This window comes from Gopherus evgoodei, chromosome 10 (genome assembly GCF_007399415.2).
Source record: "Gopherus evgoodei ecotype Sinaloan lineage chromosome 10, rGopEvg1_v1.p, whole genome shotgun sequence".
Lineage (NCBI taxonomy): Eukaryota > Metazoa > Chordata > Testudines > Testudinidae > Gopherus > Gopherus evgoodei.
This window is the reverse complement of record NC_044331.1, coordinates 53,874,057-53,888,515: the sequence shown is the minus strand read 5'-3', so window position 1 is coordinate 53,888,515 and position 14,459 is coordinate 53,874,057. Positions and strand designations below refer to the sequence as shown.

Below are 14,459 nucleotides of genomic sequence, written 5' to 3'. Positions count from 1 at the left end.
AAAATCATGATTTGGGTGGAGAAAGTGAATAAGGAAGTGTTATTTGCTCCTTCACATAACACAAGAACCAGGGGTCACCCAATGAAATTAAGAAGCAAATTAAATTAAAACAAAAGAAAGTCCATCTTCACATAACACACAGTGAACCGGTGGAATTTGTTGCCGGGGATGTTGTGAAGGCCAGAAGTATAACTGAGTTCAGAACAGAAATAGATAAGTTCATGGCAATCCATCAATGGCTATTAGCCAGGATGGCCAGGGATGCAACCCCATGCTCTGGGTGTCCCTAGCCTCTGACTGCCAGAAGCTAGGCCTGGAGGACAGGGGCTGGATCACTCAATAATTGCTCTGTTCTATTCATTCCTTTTGAAGCGTCTGGCACTGGCCACTTTTGGAAGACAGGATACAGGACTAGATGGACCAGTATGGCCGTTTGTATGTTCTAGGAGCTCAGACTAGCTCTTCTCAGGGCTCCGCAAGGAAGGGTGCAGCTCAGTTGGGCTTGGGGGGCCCCTGAGAGGGCAGGGCCTGCACTGTGGACCACATCAGCAGCCTGCATAGCCAGGAGGACATGGCTATGTGGGGAGCTGGAAGCAGAGGCCTGGAGAATCGCCGAGAGCTGCACACCTCTCGCTGCCCCTCAGTTCCACACCCACTGCTTGGCATCCCACTGTCCTTTGTACCCAGTGCCCAGGCTTTCCCTTCCAGCCTTGTGCCAAAGAGCTATGCCATGTAATGGGGTTCAGCCTCCTTGATGCCCCCTGCTGAGAAGCACATATTCTGGGAGTGTCTGCAAGCCAGTTGTGCCTCCCCAGGGCCGGCACAGCCCATTGCTGTGCAATCAGTGCTCCACTCAGCCCATTCCGCATCCCCTAGCCTGGGCTTGGCCTCCTGGCAGCATCTCTCTGGCCTTTGCTGTGGTGGTGCTGGGCACTGGTCTGGCGCTGTCCCTGTGATCTCGTGGCCCACCTGGGGCTGAAAGTTCTTCCCACAAGACATGGGCAGGGCTTGCTCCAGGAACCATGGTTGCTGTTCAGATAGATGTGGGGCTCCTGACTTCCCCTCCGCCCGACTCCTTCCAGCCTGAGCTGTCCCTTGACTTTTTCCCGCCTTGCTGACTCCCCATGCTCCCCCTACCCTTGGGGTCCCCCTCAGCTTGATGCCAAGCCCTTAGGGAAATCAGCTGCCTACCCCAGCTCAGCTCTTCCTGCAGGGCCTGCCCCCACCAGGCCCTCTGCTTGCACTACTGAGCTGGGCTGCAAAGGCCCTGCCTCCATGGAGGGAGAAGGAGGGCATGGGGCCAGAGAAACAGCTGGGCATCTTTAAACTAATTGGCCCTGGAGTGCCGTGAGGAGGGACAGAGGACATATGTGGTTACAGCACCTGGGGACATCAGCAGAAAGGCCACGCTGGCTGCCACTGAAAAAAAAAATCCTGCCACCTGGGAGTTCTACACCAAGGTCAAGAGTGGGGCTTAATTTGACTTAGAAATCGCTGTGAGCCCTGGGTAGTGGGGGTCCCACTGCTAGCCCTGCATGTGGTGGGACTCCACTGCCAGCATGGGATGTGGGAGAGGGACCCCAGTGCAGCCCCCTAGGCCTGGGGAGGGTGAAGAACCCTAAGAGGAGCAGAGGTGAGGCTGGGAGGGCTGAACTATGGCTGGGGGACTGACATGAGGAGGGAGAGGGCTGTACTGATGGTGGGTTCTGAGCAGATGGGGTGTGTGCTGGGAAGGTGAACTGAGGGTGGTGGGGATCGATAGGGTAGGGGGGCAAACTGTTGGGGTGGTGATGGGGGCTGGGGAATTGAGCTGAGGGGGGGCTGAATTGAGGGGGGTTGGGTGGGGACAGAACTGATGGGGGGCTGAGGGACAGCATTAATTGCTGGGCAGGAGAGGGGCAAATGTAGGGGTGAGGGCTCCTGCTGCAGGGGCCACTGTATCCTGTATCCAGCACACTGTTATCACTGTATCCAGCACACTGGGAGAATGGGTAACACTAATGTCACATGCACACACCCTGCCAACGGGCAGCGGGGGTTCAAACAGCAAGAGACTGACCTAAAACACACAATAGAATCTTTTTTTAAAAAACTCATGATTTTCATGGGGCTGTGGGGACCTGCTGGGAGCCCAGCATGGTGCCCAAGGGAGAGCTCATGCTACAGGCTACGGGGGGATAAGCCCCAATCTTACTGCAGCTGATGGAGGCTCACCCTTAGCCCAGGGGCCCTCCCTGCTGTAAGGCTGAGGAAGGCCCTATGGGCCACAGGACAGCAGCCACATCTCTCACAGTGCCAGCATGCCATCTATGCATCGTCCCAGTTGCTCCCCCTGTGGGGGACATGCTGGGAAAGTGAGCTACTGGGGTTGAAGCTGGAGACTCACACAGGTCTTTATGATCCTGGTTCTGCCAGTGCCCATCCCCCACTCGCCCACGCCCTGCTGTTGCCCTCGCTCGAGATTTGTCGGGAGGCTCATGGTATCGGAGGAGTTCTTCAAGACCCAACTCCGAGAGGCAGGTGCTGCCATAGGCCTCAGCTTTCAATAGCACCACCCAGTGCTACCCTCCCGGCTGCAGGGCTGGGACCCCCACACCTGCACCTGGCAGCGGAGACAAAGAACCACTACAGCTGGGTGTCAGGTCTCATGACATTTATGTCAATCTCATGATTTTGGGGCACAGGTGTTTGGTGCTGGCGTCGCTGCCTGGGGGAGCTGTGGGTGATGCTCAGCGCGCTGGGTCTGGCTTCTGGGCCATCAGTGCTGCAGGATGGGGTGGAGGCTGGGAGCATGTGGGGGGCATGGCAGATGGCCCTGTTCCCGGCTGAGGATGCTCTGCAAAAGGAGGAGGTGCCAGGCCATGCCCACCATAGGCCTTGCCACTGTTTGGAGAGCAGCTGCTGCCCAAAGCAGGGCCCGGGGACAGGGCCCGAGAGACCAGGCCAGCCCAATGCAGGGTCAGTCCGTGCCCCAGGTTCATGCTCTCAGGGGTTCCAGAGATGGTTGCAGGGCAGGGCTCATAACTCGTCTCTGCTTTCAGGGGCATCCGCTGGGTGTGTCCCATTTGTGTCCTTGGGCTCCTCTGGGCTCTCAGGAACCTGGGGAACAGCAAGGTGGTTACCATGGAAACCGCTGCCCCAAGCAGGCCCAGCATGCATCAGGGGCAAGACCAGGACCCCATGGAGAAGGCAGGAGAGACACGTCTCTCTCCAAAGTGGGGAGGGGCATTAGGGACAGTGGGGAAGAGGGTGTGAGGGCCCCTGCTCTCCCTGGTGAGGGACCCAGCCATCTGCCCCATAGGGAAGGGGTGCAAAGGACCATGGGGGAGGGACATGAGGGACACCTCTCTCTCCATGGTGGGAGAGTTACTGGGGCTGGGCGGAGCTGGCTGCTGCAGGCTGATGTGCTAGCGGAAGGTTGGTGGGGACGAGTTGGTCCGAATGACCTCCTTGCTACAGCAACAGCCTGAGTCAGCAGGCTTCCAGCTTCAAGCAGTGGCAGGCTGGAGGCCTGGGACTCTACTAACCACAGGCAGTGTCTCCTCCGCAGGCAGCATCCCGCCATTCTCCAGGAACTTGGAGAAGGTCTCCAGGTCTCTGGTGCTCTTGTACTCAATCATCTGGTGCAGGCAGAGGAGAAACATGAGAGGTTGGTGCTGCAGGATTGCCTCTTTGCAGGCTGAACTCCTAGGACCTCACTGCGAGCAGCATAGCCTGCTTCTACCCACCACCCTCCATGCTACGTCTGGGCCAGCCCAATCTCCTGCTTCTGACATTGCCAGCACCAGCTTCTCCTGAGAGGTGCAAGAACCCCCAGCAGAGAATTTTGGGCTAGCCCACCCCAGGAAAGTCTCCTCCTGACCCCATTGGCAAGTGGCTCCTGCCCAGAAGCAGGCGGAGCTGTAGCTCTGCTAAAGCACCTGGTTATTTTAGTTTGTCTTGTTATAACCCTGGAGAGTCCTGTTAACCAGAGAAACATCCGGTCCCTGGTGGAATCCTGCAGAGCTCTTGGCCTCAATAGCATCTTGTGGGAGTGAGTTCCACAGGCTGTGTTGTGTGAAAGAATATTTCCTTTGATCACTGTTGGATTTGTTCCCATTGATTGTCTCTTTCTTCTCATGTTATGAGAAGGGAGCACAGATGCTCCCAACCTACCATCTCTAGAGCAGTCAGTATCTGATAGTCTGTTACTCTGTCTCCTCTTACCCACCGTCTCTCTAAGGGAACAATCCCAGTCTTTTCAATTGCTCCTAGCTTTCTCCAACCTCTGATCCTTCTCGTCACCCTTCTCTGAACCCCTTGAGCTCTGCATCCTGTGTGAGCTGGGGGACCAGTGCTGCACGCAGTGTCCAAATGAGGGCCTAGAATGGCTCCTTGCTGTCACCCAGCACAGCTCCAGGAGTGACCCACATTCTGCACCCAAGTGCACCCCCATCCCAATGGGCCCTTCCCATCCCATCCAGGCAACCGCAGCAGTACCTTCCTGTCTGGCCCGGCAGGGAAATAGTGCAGCGTAGGGTAGCCACGGATGGTGAGATTCATGATCTCATTGGCTGTTGCATCCAGCTTGGCGATGATGATGTTCTCATGATCTTTATACTTCTCACCCAGCGCCTCCCAGACAGGTGCCATCTCCTTGCAATGTGTGCACCAGGGGGCATCTGCCATGACAGAGAAGGGTTGCTTGTCTGCTCTGCAGGGAGCGTAGTGGGGGCAGAGCACTGGGGCTGGGATAGCAGCTCCAGCACCTGGGCCAGGAGACCGCAGGAGCTGGCAAAGTCAGCAGGGCAGGGGCACACAGCACAATCAAGCTGGACTGGCGGGAGCCTTTGCCCATCATGCACGGCAATGCTTTAGATGCTTAGGAGTGACCCAGGCACTTAAAATGATTCCCCTCAGTGCGTGGGGTCAGGACTCCCCAGGTCCCCTCAGAGTGTGGGGTCAGGGCTCCCCAGGTCCCTTTGGTGTGTGGGGTCAGGGCTCCCCAGGGATGGAAGGGCTTGGAGGAGACCAATGAAGGAGCTGAGCAGCCTGAGTGAGGGAGCTTGGCCTGGGCAGGGTGGGACACATGCTGCAAACACCTACCAGGTGCCACTCTTCCATTCCCCACCCCCCACCCCCGGGGTGAGGAGATTGGTCAGTGTGGCAGTAATTGCTGGGCTCCCTGGAGGTGAGACACTGCAGACAGGGAATCACCTCCCCAGGGAAGGGAAGGTCACCTGAGACAATGAGCTCTACGCCGGACACACGCTAGGAATGTCCCCTCTGCCTCGAGGAGCTGGATTGAGTTGCCCGCATCCTCCAGCTCCCAGCTCTAGGCAGTCTCTTGCCGGAACAGCTTTGCCTGGTAGCATATGGAGTTGGTGCTTGTGTCTGCACCAGGCCCTGGCCGAGGGCGTCAGGCAGGCCTGGGGCAGGAGGAGGCCCAACCTCACTCTCACAGGACTGATACTTACAGAACTTCACAAAAACATTCTTGGTCTCGTCGTAAGCCACTTGCTCAAAGTTCTTGCCCACAAGGATTTTAACTGGATGCTTATCCCAGTCCTCAGGGACCTCTTCACTCATGAAATGGGGCTGCGGAGAGAGGGAGGGGCTGTGTGTGCTGTTTGCTGACTCACTTCCGGAGAGTGCTGCGAAGAGATGCTATGGCTGCAAACTTCGAGCTGTGTGTGTGCCATACGGGCTTGCACACGCCTCATGCCCTGTTCCCCACACCTAGCCCTGTAGCGCTAGCGCAGAGCTCAGAGGAGGGTGCTCTGCATTCCTAATACAGTAGACGCTCGCTGCCCTCCAGGCTGAGCATTTCTGGGTGCATTTCACATGATGGGGAATGTCTGCGTGAGTGGTCAAGAAGGGCCCTTTTGAGTGACCCAGCTGCATCACAGAATCATAGACTATCAGGATTGGAAGGGCCCTCAGGAGGTCATCTAGTCCAACCCCCTACTCAAAGCAGGACCAATTCCCAACTAAATCATCCCAGCCATGGCTTTGTCAAGCCTGACCTTAAAAATCTTTAAGGAAGGAGATTCCACCACCTCCCCAGGTAACCCATTCCAGTGCTTCACCATCCTCTTAGTGAAAAAGTTTTTCCTAATATCCAACCTAAACCTCCACTGCAACTTGAGACCATTACTCCTGGTTCTGTCATCAGGTACCACAGATTAGCTATTGTTGCTACTGAAAAAATTATTAGCCTTGGGAAATGATGGCTGTAACAGGCTTCTCAAGAGGGAAATGATAGTATGATTTATGTCTAGAAACTTAGGCTTGATCTACACTACAAAGTTATGCCTTGTCTACACTGCCACTTTACAGCGCTGCAACCTTCTCACCCAGGAGTGTGAAAAAAATACATCCCTGAGTGCTGCAAGTTTCAGCGCTGTAAAGTGCCAGTGCAGACAGTGCTGGTAGCCATGCTTCCAGCGCTGGTAGCTACTTCCCTTGTGGCGGTGGGTTTTTTATAGCGTTGGAAGAGCTCTCTCCCAGCGCTCTGCCGCAACTACACAGAGCGCTTTAACGTGGCTAGTGAAGACATGCCCTGCGGTCAGCTTCACTACATTTCTCAGGCTGTGAAAAATTTCATACCTTATGCAGCGTAGTTATGCCACCCTAAGGCCCAATATAGACATCACTAGGTTGATGAAAGACCCCTTTCCATCCCTGAAGTGTTTATGCTACAGTGACACCACTACAGCATTTCTAGTGTAGCCATAAGAACTCTACTTTCAGTGAGTGCTTGATGAGAGAGGGATGGTATGTGTGGAAGAAAAACATCGCACAAGGGGGGTCTAAGAATGAACCCCCTGGAGCCAAAGATTCAGATCTTGGCATGGGCAGCTCAGCTCTCGTCCTGCTATGGTCGGGAAGTCAGGGAGTCCCCTGGTGTTTGTTGGCTGGGAAACCAAGAACTGCTCTGCGGGGCTGGGTGAGAGCCCAGCAAGGACTCTCTGTAAGGGGTGGGATAGGGTCTGCCCCCAGAGGTGGCTGTATCTCAGTGGGGCACTACACAGTAGCTGGGAAGTGCTCTGCATTAAAGGAGCTAGGCCTGGGATGGCAGCAGGTTCAGGGCACAGAAGGAATGTGGCCAAGGGACCCAAGTTGCCCTCACTTAATCTGCTGGTGGCACATGGTCTTCAGCTCTCCTCACCCCTGCAAATGGCAGCGCTCCCCTCCCTGCTGTCAGGAGGGATGGGCTGGGCCTGAGCCCTGGGCATGGCTGCTGTGCGCACCTGGACCTTGCCATCGAGCACAGCCTGGGCAAAGGAGCCCACGGCCTGGGAGGTGAACTCGTCCGTGGCCATGCGGTACTTCCTGTTGGTCTCGATGTTGATGAAGCGCATGGTGGGGGCCTCGTGGCTCTTGAGACCGAAGTACTGCAGCACTTGGGCGCCTTCCCCATTCACATCGATGAGCACAAAGAGAACCTACAGCGGGGCACAGACATGGGGCAGCCGCAGCCCAGACTGGCCTGACCGTGCCCTCCCCAGCCCTGGGACTGAGAACCCCCCACCCCGCAGGCTCCCTCACTGCCCCACAGACCCATGCTGGGAGCGAGAGCTCCCACACACCCCCTTCCTGCCCCACAGAGCCTGCGCTAGGACTAGAAGCCCCCCCCCGCAGACCTCCTCACTGCCCCCCACTGCCTGTGCTGGGACTGAGAGCTCCCTCAGGCCCCATTGCTGCCCCACAGAGCCTGCGCTGGGACTGAGAGACACCCCCCCCCGATCCCTGCCCTGCAGTGCCTGTGCTGGGACTGAGCCCCCGCTCACACCAGTCCCATCATGCCCTCCTCTACATTGGGACTGAGAGCCCCCCCACGCACCCTTGCTGCCCCACAGAGCCGGTGCTGGAACTAGGAGCCCCCAGCAGGCCCCATTGCTGCTCCACAGAGCCTGCGCTGGGGCTGAGAGCCTGTGCCCCACCCCTTGCTGCCCCACAGATCCTGCACTGCAACTGAGAGACCCACCCCCCAAATGACCCTCACTGACCAACAGAGCCTGTGCTGGGACTGTGCACATCTGAGTCTGTCCTTTCCCTGACACCCCACTCCCCCTGTCGGCCACCCTGGGCCAGGAGTGGAACTGGAGCAGGGCCCCTCCCGAGCCAGCCAGGCCCAGAAAGTGAACCACTCCCATTCCCAGCACTAGAGCTAAGAGCCAGCAGTGACACCAGTGCTGGGATGAGGCTCTCAGGCTTAAGGGACTCGACCACATGCCCAGCCAGGCCAGCCCATGGTGCGTGCATGCCAGTCATGCCTTGGTGTCCCACAGCCCTGGCGAGAGCCCTGGGAGCAGCATGCCTGGCCTGGCCATGCCAGGTGAGTGGGGCATGCTGGGCTCAACAGCTGCAGCTCGCAGGTCAGCGCCCCGCTGCCAGGGACGTGACTAGCTGGTTACCTGGCCCCTGAATGGGGGTGCAGCAGCCTGGAAGCTGCCCAGGATCTCCTGGTGGGCCTCCAGGGTCTTGTTAATAAACAGCAGCAGGTGATTGAGGATTTTTGCCCCGAATATCTTTGGTGAGTTCTAGGGAGAGAAAAGAGGGTTTGTTGCCCAGTGATGCTGGTGAGAAGCCACCCCTGCGCCTGCAGCAACTACCATACGGAGCTGGGCACCGCCTGCAGCCCCAGGGGCTTGGGAAGGGCCGGCAGGAAAGACCTAGTGTGTCTGGACACTCTCCATGCGCATTTGTCTGCCCATGCCAGCGCCCCCCACCCCCCACACACACCCGGCTGTCCGGTGAGCAGTGCGCCCTATGCCAGCCCTGTCCAGTGCCTTGGCTGCCATCCACACGGAAACCTCCAGACGTGAGCCTCTCATTTCCCACCACACACTCCGCCCCCAGCTGCGATCCCCCTCCACACCCGACTGTGCAGCAAGCCGTGTGCTCTATGCCAGCCCTGCCCAGTGCCCCAGCTATAATCCCCCCCCCCCACACACACACACACACTGTTCAGAGAGCCATGTGCCCTAGGCCAGCCCTGCTCACCCATGACAGCTTATGCCCAAATAAATGTGCTAGTCTCTAAGGTGCCACAAGGACTTCTCGGGTTTTTTGGTGATACAGACTAACACAGCTACCACTGAAACCTGTCACACGAGAGGGTGCTGTGCCGTGAGCCATGTGCCCTCCACCAGCCCTGCTCAGCGCCCCAGCTGTAATCCCTCCACCAGCCCTGCCTGGTGCTCTGGCTGTAATCCCTCTGCCAACCCTGCCCGGCGTCCCGACTGTAATCCCTCTGCCAGTCCTGCCCAGTGCCCCAGCTGCAATCCCTCCGCCAGCCCTGCTCTGCAGTGCACTGGCTGCAAACCCTCCGCCAGGCCTGCCCGGTGCCCCGGCTGCAATGCCTCCACCAGCCCTGCCTGGCACCCCAGCTGCAATCCCTCCTCCGGCCCTGCCCTGCAGTGCACTGGCTGTGTAAAGCTCTCTGGGGTACAGCCACCAGTCTCTCTGGGGCTGCTCTCATGAGGGGGGAAGGTGGGGGATCTCACCTGACTGGTGAACTCCATCACCAGCTCCAGGCTGTGCAGGACAATGAAGCGGGAGAGCTCCTCCTTGTTCAGGCCCAGCTCCATGTCCAGCGGGAAATCTGCCCGCTTCTCATCAAACTGCAACACACCAAGGCAGGCCAGTGCCACACACTGAAAGCTTGGCGCCGAAGGTGGGAGCGGCTGGGCAGGGCCCCAGGCTGCCTTCTGCACTAGCAGGGCAGCCCATGGGGCTATGTCCTGCTGGGGCAACAGCCTTGGGACAATGCACTGCCCTGGCCATTGCATTAGCCCCTCCTGCCCATCTTCCCAGGCTTTTCCCATCCCATCCCATCCCGCCTTGTCACCTGCTGGGGCTAGTGCTTATGCCCATCTCTGGGTGGCCCATAAGATCGGCTGTACTGGGTCAGCCCAAAGGGTCCATCTAGCCCAGCATCCTGTCTGCCAACAGTAGCCATTGCCAGATGCCCCAGAGGGAATGAACAGAACAGGTCATCATCAAGTGATCCATCTCCTGTCACCCATTCCCAGCTCCTGGAAACAGAGGTTAGAGACACCATCCCTGCCCATCCTGGCTAATAGCCATTGATGGACCTATCCTCCATGAAGCCCCATGTCCCTGTTGGGCTGTAGCTTGGGTAAAGCCAGTGCCTGGTGCCTTGCCCCGCCCTCTCTCACCTTCTTGAAGAGGCAGACGGTGTCGGGAGTGACGCTGTATTTTTGGAAGAGCTCCGTCCTGTTGGAGACCCCGAAGGTCACGTCCACAGCATCACTGGCAATTTCATAAAAGCCCTGCGCAGCTTTGCTCTGCAGGTCCTGTAAACACCCCTCGAGGCCCTGAGCTGAGCTGTGCTGGGGGGGAGGGGCATTGCGCTGCCCACCCAGACCAGCTCCCCGGCAGCCCCATGGTGAAGCGCACGCGTCATCTAACATGGTGCTACAGCCCGTGGCGCTTACAGGCCTCAGCATGCAACATGGCACCTGCAGCCACAATGCCATGGTGCTCAGGGGGCTGGCACCATGGGAACGGTGCCCTAATCCCTCGCCCTTGAGCTGCTCCACAGCAGGCAGAGGATGGGGCTGGGCTGGGCGCACAGGGCTGGCATGTGGCACTATTGAGGCACCAGGGAAGGGAAGCTGTTGCCTTTGCGAGGTGCGTACTGGGGCGGGGCGGGGGTTGCTGGAGGGCCCTCCTACAGCATGCACACAGGGCTGGCATTGAATCATGGCACCTCCTGGCCAAGCTCAGGGTCTATAGGGGGCATTGTGGTGTGGGCACCGTCCCTGCCAGCCAGTGGGGAAAGGCCCCACCTAGACATTCTGGGCAGCCACTGCCCCACCCAGCCCAGGGGCATGCTGAACCCAGTCTGTCCCGGCGCCACACCCGGAAGCTCCGCCAGACCCAACGGCCTCCGCTCCTGCCCACCAGGCCCCACACCTTGAAGAACCCGACGACAACGACATCCTGGGAGGCGATGAACTCCTGGGCGCTGGCCTCATCCTGCAGCAGCTCTGTGCTGGGGCCGGCCTTCCGCCGCATCCACCGCACAATGCCCTCGGCATCCCGCTGCCCTGTGCACAGCACCACAGCACGTCACTGACCTGAGGCATTCCCGCACCCCAGCCCCCACGGCCCTTCCCACACAGCACTCCACAGCGCCCCCTACACTGCAAACACCCCCCCACAGCCCCTCCTCTGCACCACACAGCCACAATCCCCCCAAACCCTGGCCCACGGCCCCTACAGCCCTCCCCACCCACATTGCAAACACAAGCATCCAACCCCTCCTCTGCACCACACAGCCACAGTCTCCCCAAACCCTGGCCCACAGCCCCCCGCTTGCACTGCAAACACACACACCACAGCCCCTCCCTGGATCCTGACCCATACCACCTCAGTCCCTCCCGCACATCGTAAATCTCCCCACAGCCCCTCCTCTGCACCACAGCCCCCCCAGCACCCCAACCTACAGCCCCAAAGCCCCTCTCCCACACCAACACTCCCCCAGATTGCAAATCCTTCACAGCCCCTCCTCTGCACCACAAACCCACACAGTCCTTCCCCTGCACCCTTAGCTACAGCCCCAACACACCCCTGCCCTGCACTGCAAACCTATATCCCGCCCCCCCACACACACACATTGCAAACCCATACCCTTCCCCCCCCCAGCCCCTTCCGCGCACCTTCACCCACCGCCCCATACAGCCTGTTTCCTGTACTGCAACCCCACAGCCCCTTCTCCACACCACCACCCCAACACTGTGCTGGGTGAGGCTCCTTTCCAGCCCCATCATGCTCCAGAGCAGGGACCCCCTGAGCAGTGTCAGGCTGTACCTGTGAAGTCTATGGGGTGAGTGCGATTCCCGTCTCGGAAGAGCTTCAGCACCGGGTACGCTGTGACGCCGAACTCGGCGCTTAGGTCTGTCTCCTCTATCGCATCCACCTTGGCCAGCCGCAGGCCCATGGAGTCATTCTTCAGGATGCCAGCAGCACGCGTGAACTCGGGGGCCAGGGCTTGGCAGTGTCCACACCAGGGGGCATCTGTGAGAAAGGGACAGGCTGAGCAGGTGAGAACAGCTCCCCCACCCCAAGCTCTGCCTGGAGCAGCCCCCAGCATCCTACCCTGCCTCCCCCCAGCTGAAATCTTCCCAGAGGCTCCACCACCTCAAGCTCTGTTGCCCCACCGCCCCCAATCCTGGGTAGAGCAGCGCAGAGACCAGCAGGGGTAACTGTCACAGCCTGAGGCCTGCTGGGGGCTGGGAGAGGCATGGCATGAGCACCCAGAGTGGAGCAGGGGGCTTCACACAGACTCGCCCCCGCCCCACAGCACAGCCCAGCCTGGCCCAGCTGTCACCCTTAGCAGGTTAATGTTGTGGTTGGCTCTGCCAGGATGGCAGTGTCCATCTGACAGCCCTCTGGAGGGCAGGGTTCCCCCTGGGGCAGAGTAGGAGCTATGCAGCCTGCTTTAGGTCTTGGAAGCATAACCCACTCTGTCCTGCCTCTCATTCCCATGTGCTCTGCTCTTTCTGCTGGCCCCCCCATGCCACCCAACAGGGTGGGACGGTGCCACTCGGCAGGGCTGTCAGGGAGATCCCGTGCCATTGGGTGATGTGTTTGCTGGTCTCTTCCTGCTGTTAGCACACGCTATGGGCCAGTCCTGAGGTGGGGGGACATGATTGTGCCTCCAAGGCTTCCTCGGCTGGTCCCTCCCCGCCCCGCCAGAATGTGCTCACTCTGCTTCCCTGGGGTGCTTTGGCTCCTTTCCATGGGGACACGCAGCCTGTGCCACACACCTCCTCCCTCCCGCATGGCCGTGCTCTGGCCCCACTTCACAGCAAGGCCTGGGGACACTGCAGCTGGGCCCATTCACTGCACCTGACCTGTGATTTTTGGGACAGGCCCCCCCACTCAGGGCTACGGGGCTTCCCTGTGAGGTCACAAACTCCCAGCAAGGGTGACACACCCCCCCCCAATTGCTTGGCCTAAAGAACAGCCTGGACCTGGCAGCAGTGCCCAGCTGGGCAGCCCTGGCCCCTTCACACACAGCCAGTATGCTGGGCCCTGGCCATGGAGCCATACTTGGGACAGGAACACAGGTTACAGCAGAGCTTGCAGGCACAAGTCAGGACCCCTCCATCAAGCCCTTCTGGGCTTTCAGGGTGCTTGGATCCTAGCTAGGATACCCTGAATTCCGCCCACACAGCCCCAAGCCCAAACTCAAACTGCTTCCCTCCTGCCACTCCCTTCCTTTGACCCCCTTCCCGGGCAAAGGTGTTGACCTTTCCCCTCCCTTACCTAGCTCAGGTTACAGGCTCCAGTATCGTCCATCCCCTAAAGTCCTCCCCTGCTCTCCCATTCCCCACACAGACAGCCCCTACTCCATCACAGCCTCTGGCTCTGAAACTTGGCCCTGTGGGGATGCCCACATTCAGCCGCAGCAGAGCCACAGACCGTCCCACCTGCAGAGCAACCATAACCCACCTGCCCGCATGCACTTGGGCAAGGAGCTCCCAGCGGAGCTGCTTGAGGCAGTGACTGTCGTGGAGCCCCCTCAGAATAAATGGTGAGGAGGAGGGCTCTGCATCTAGGCCCCAGGGAGAGCGTTGCCGGGTCTGCCCCCAGGCCCTGGGAACACGCATTGGAATCTGTGCCCAGGGGGGACCCTGGCAGGATCTGCGCCATGGGGCAGGGGAGAGGAGGGCAGGCTCCGTGCCCAGGGCAGGCTCATGATTCTTGCCTAGGGGAGTCATTGGGCCTTGGGCACAGCTTTGCCTGCACATTGATGTTTAACCAGCCAGTGTCTCTGCTCTCAGGCCAGGACACTCTTCCTGTGGGAAAGCCACCACCTGAGCCCTGCACTGAAGGGCAGCCACTGTTTGCTCTCCCTGGAGCTCGGCGCACAGATGCCCAGGGTCCCACTGGTAGCTGACAGGGCCAAGCACCTGTGCTGACAGCTGTGGCCTCCCCAACCCCTTAGCAAGTGCTCCCAAGAGCCAGTGACCAGCAGGGTATGCACAGGGCTAACCCCCGAATGGAGCAGACATTCTTGGGGCCCCTGCCCCAGAGCTCCACAGCTACTCAGTGGCAGTGCACAGGGTTTGCTGTGAGCCCAGCTGGGTGGCTGGCTGGGGATACGGCCCATGCTGCTGCTGGTACCCGCTGCCTGGTCTGAGCTGCTTCCCCCACCCCACCTCCCCCCAACTTACAGAACTCCACCAGCAGCAGGCGGTGCTCATGCAGGGCTCGCTCAAAGTTGCGCTGATGGAGCACCAAGACACCCTCTTCCTCCAGGAGCTCATCAGAGAAGACCTCCTCCTCTTCCTCCTCCACCACCCCCTCCTCGACCTGGGCTTCCTTGTCTTCCCCCCAAGCGGGTACCAGCCAGGCCAGCGACAGCAGGAGGACCAGGAGCAGCTGGGACTTGGAGCAGCCCATGGCGACAGCGTGGGGAATAGACGAGCAGTGCACCA

General features: G+C 59.3%; 1 protein-coding gene across 1 annotated transcript; it reads right to left on the bottom strand.

The window, feature by feature from the left end:
- Window positions 1-2,189: 2,189 nt before the first annotated feature.
- On the bottom strand, window positions 2,190-14,459 carry PDIA2 (protein disulfide isomerase family A member 2). Its single transcript, XM_030578379.1, has 11 exons — window positions 14,196-14,459; window positions 11,824-12,030; window positions 10,927-11,060; window positions 10,167-10,304; window positions 9,492-9,608; window positions 8,400-8,525; window positions 7,233-7,427; window positions 5,457-5,577; window positions 4,480-4,661; window positions 3,528-3,620; window positions 2,190-3,099 (listed from the first exon to the last, which is right to left on the bottom strand). The coding sequence occupies exons 1-11, from the start codon at window positions 14,422-14,424 to the stop codon at window positions 3,019-3,021; spliced, it is 1,623 nt and encodes a 540-aa protein (XP_030434239.1). The 5' UTR covers window positions 14,425-14,459; the 3' UTR covers window positions 2,190-3,018.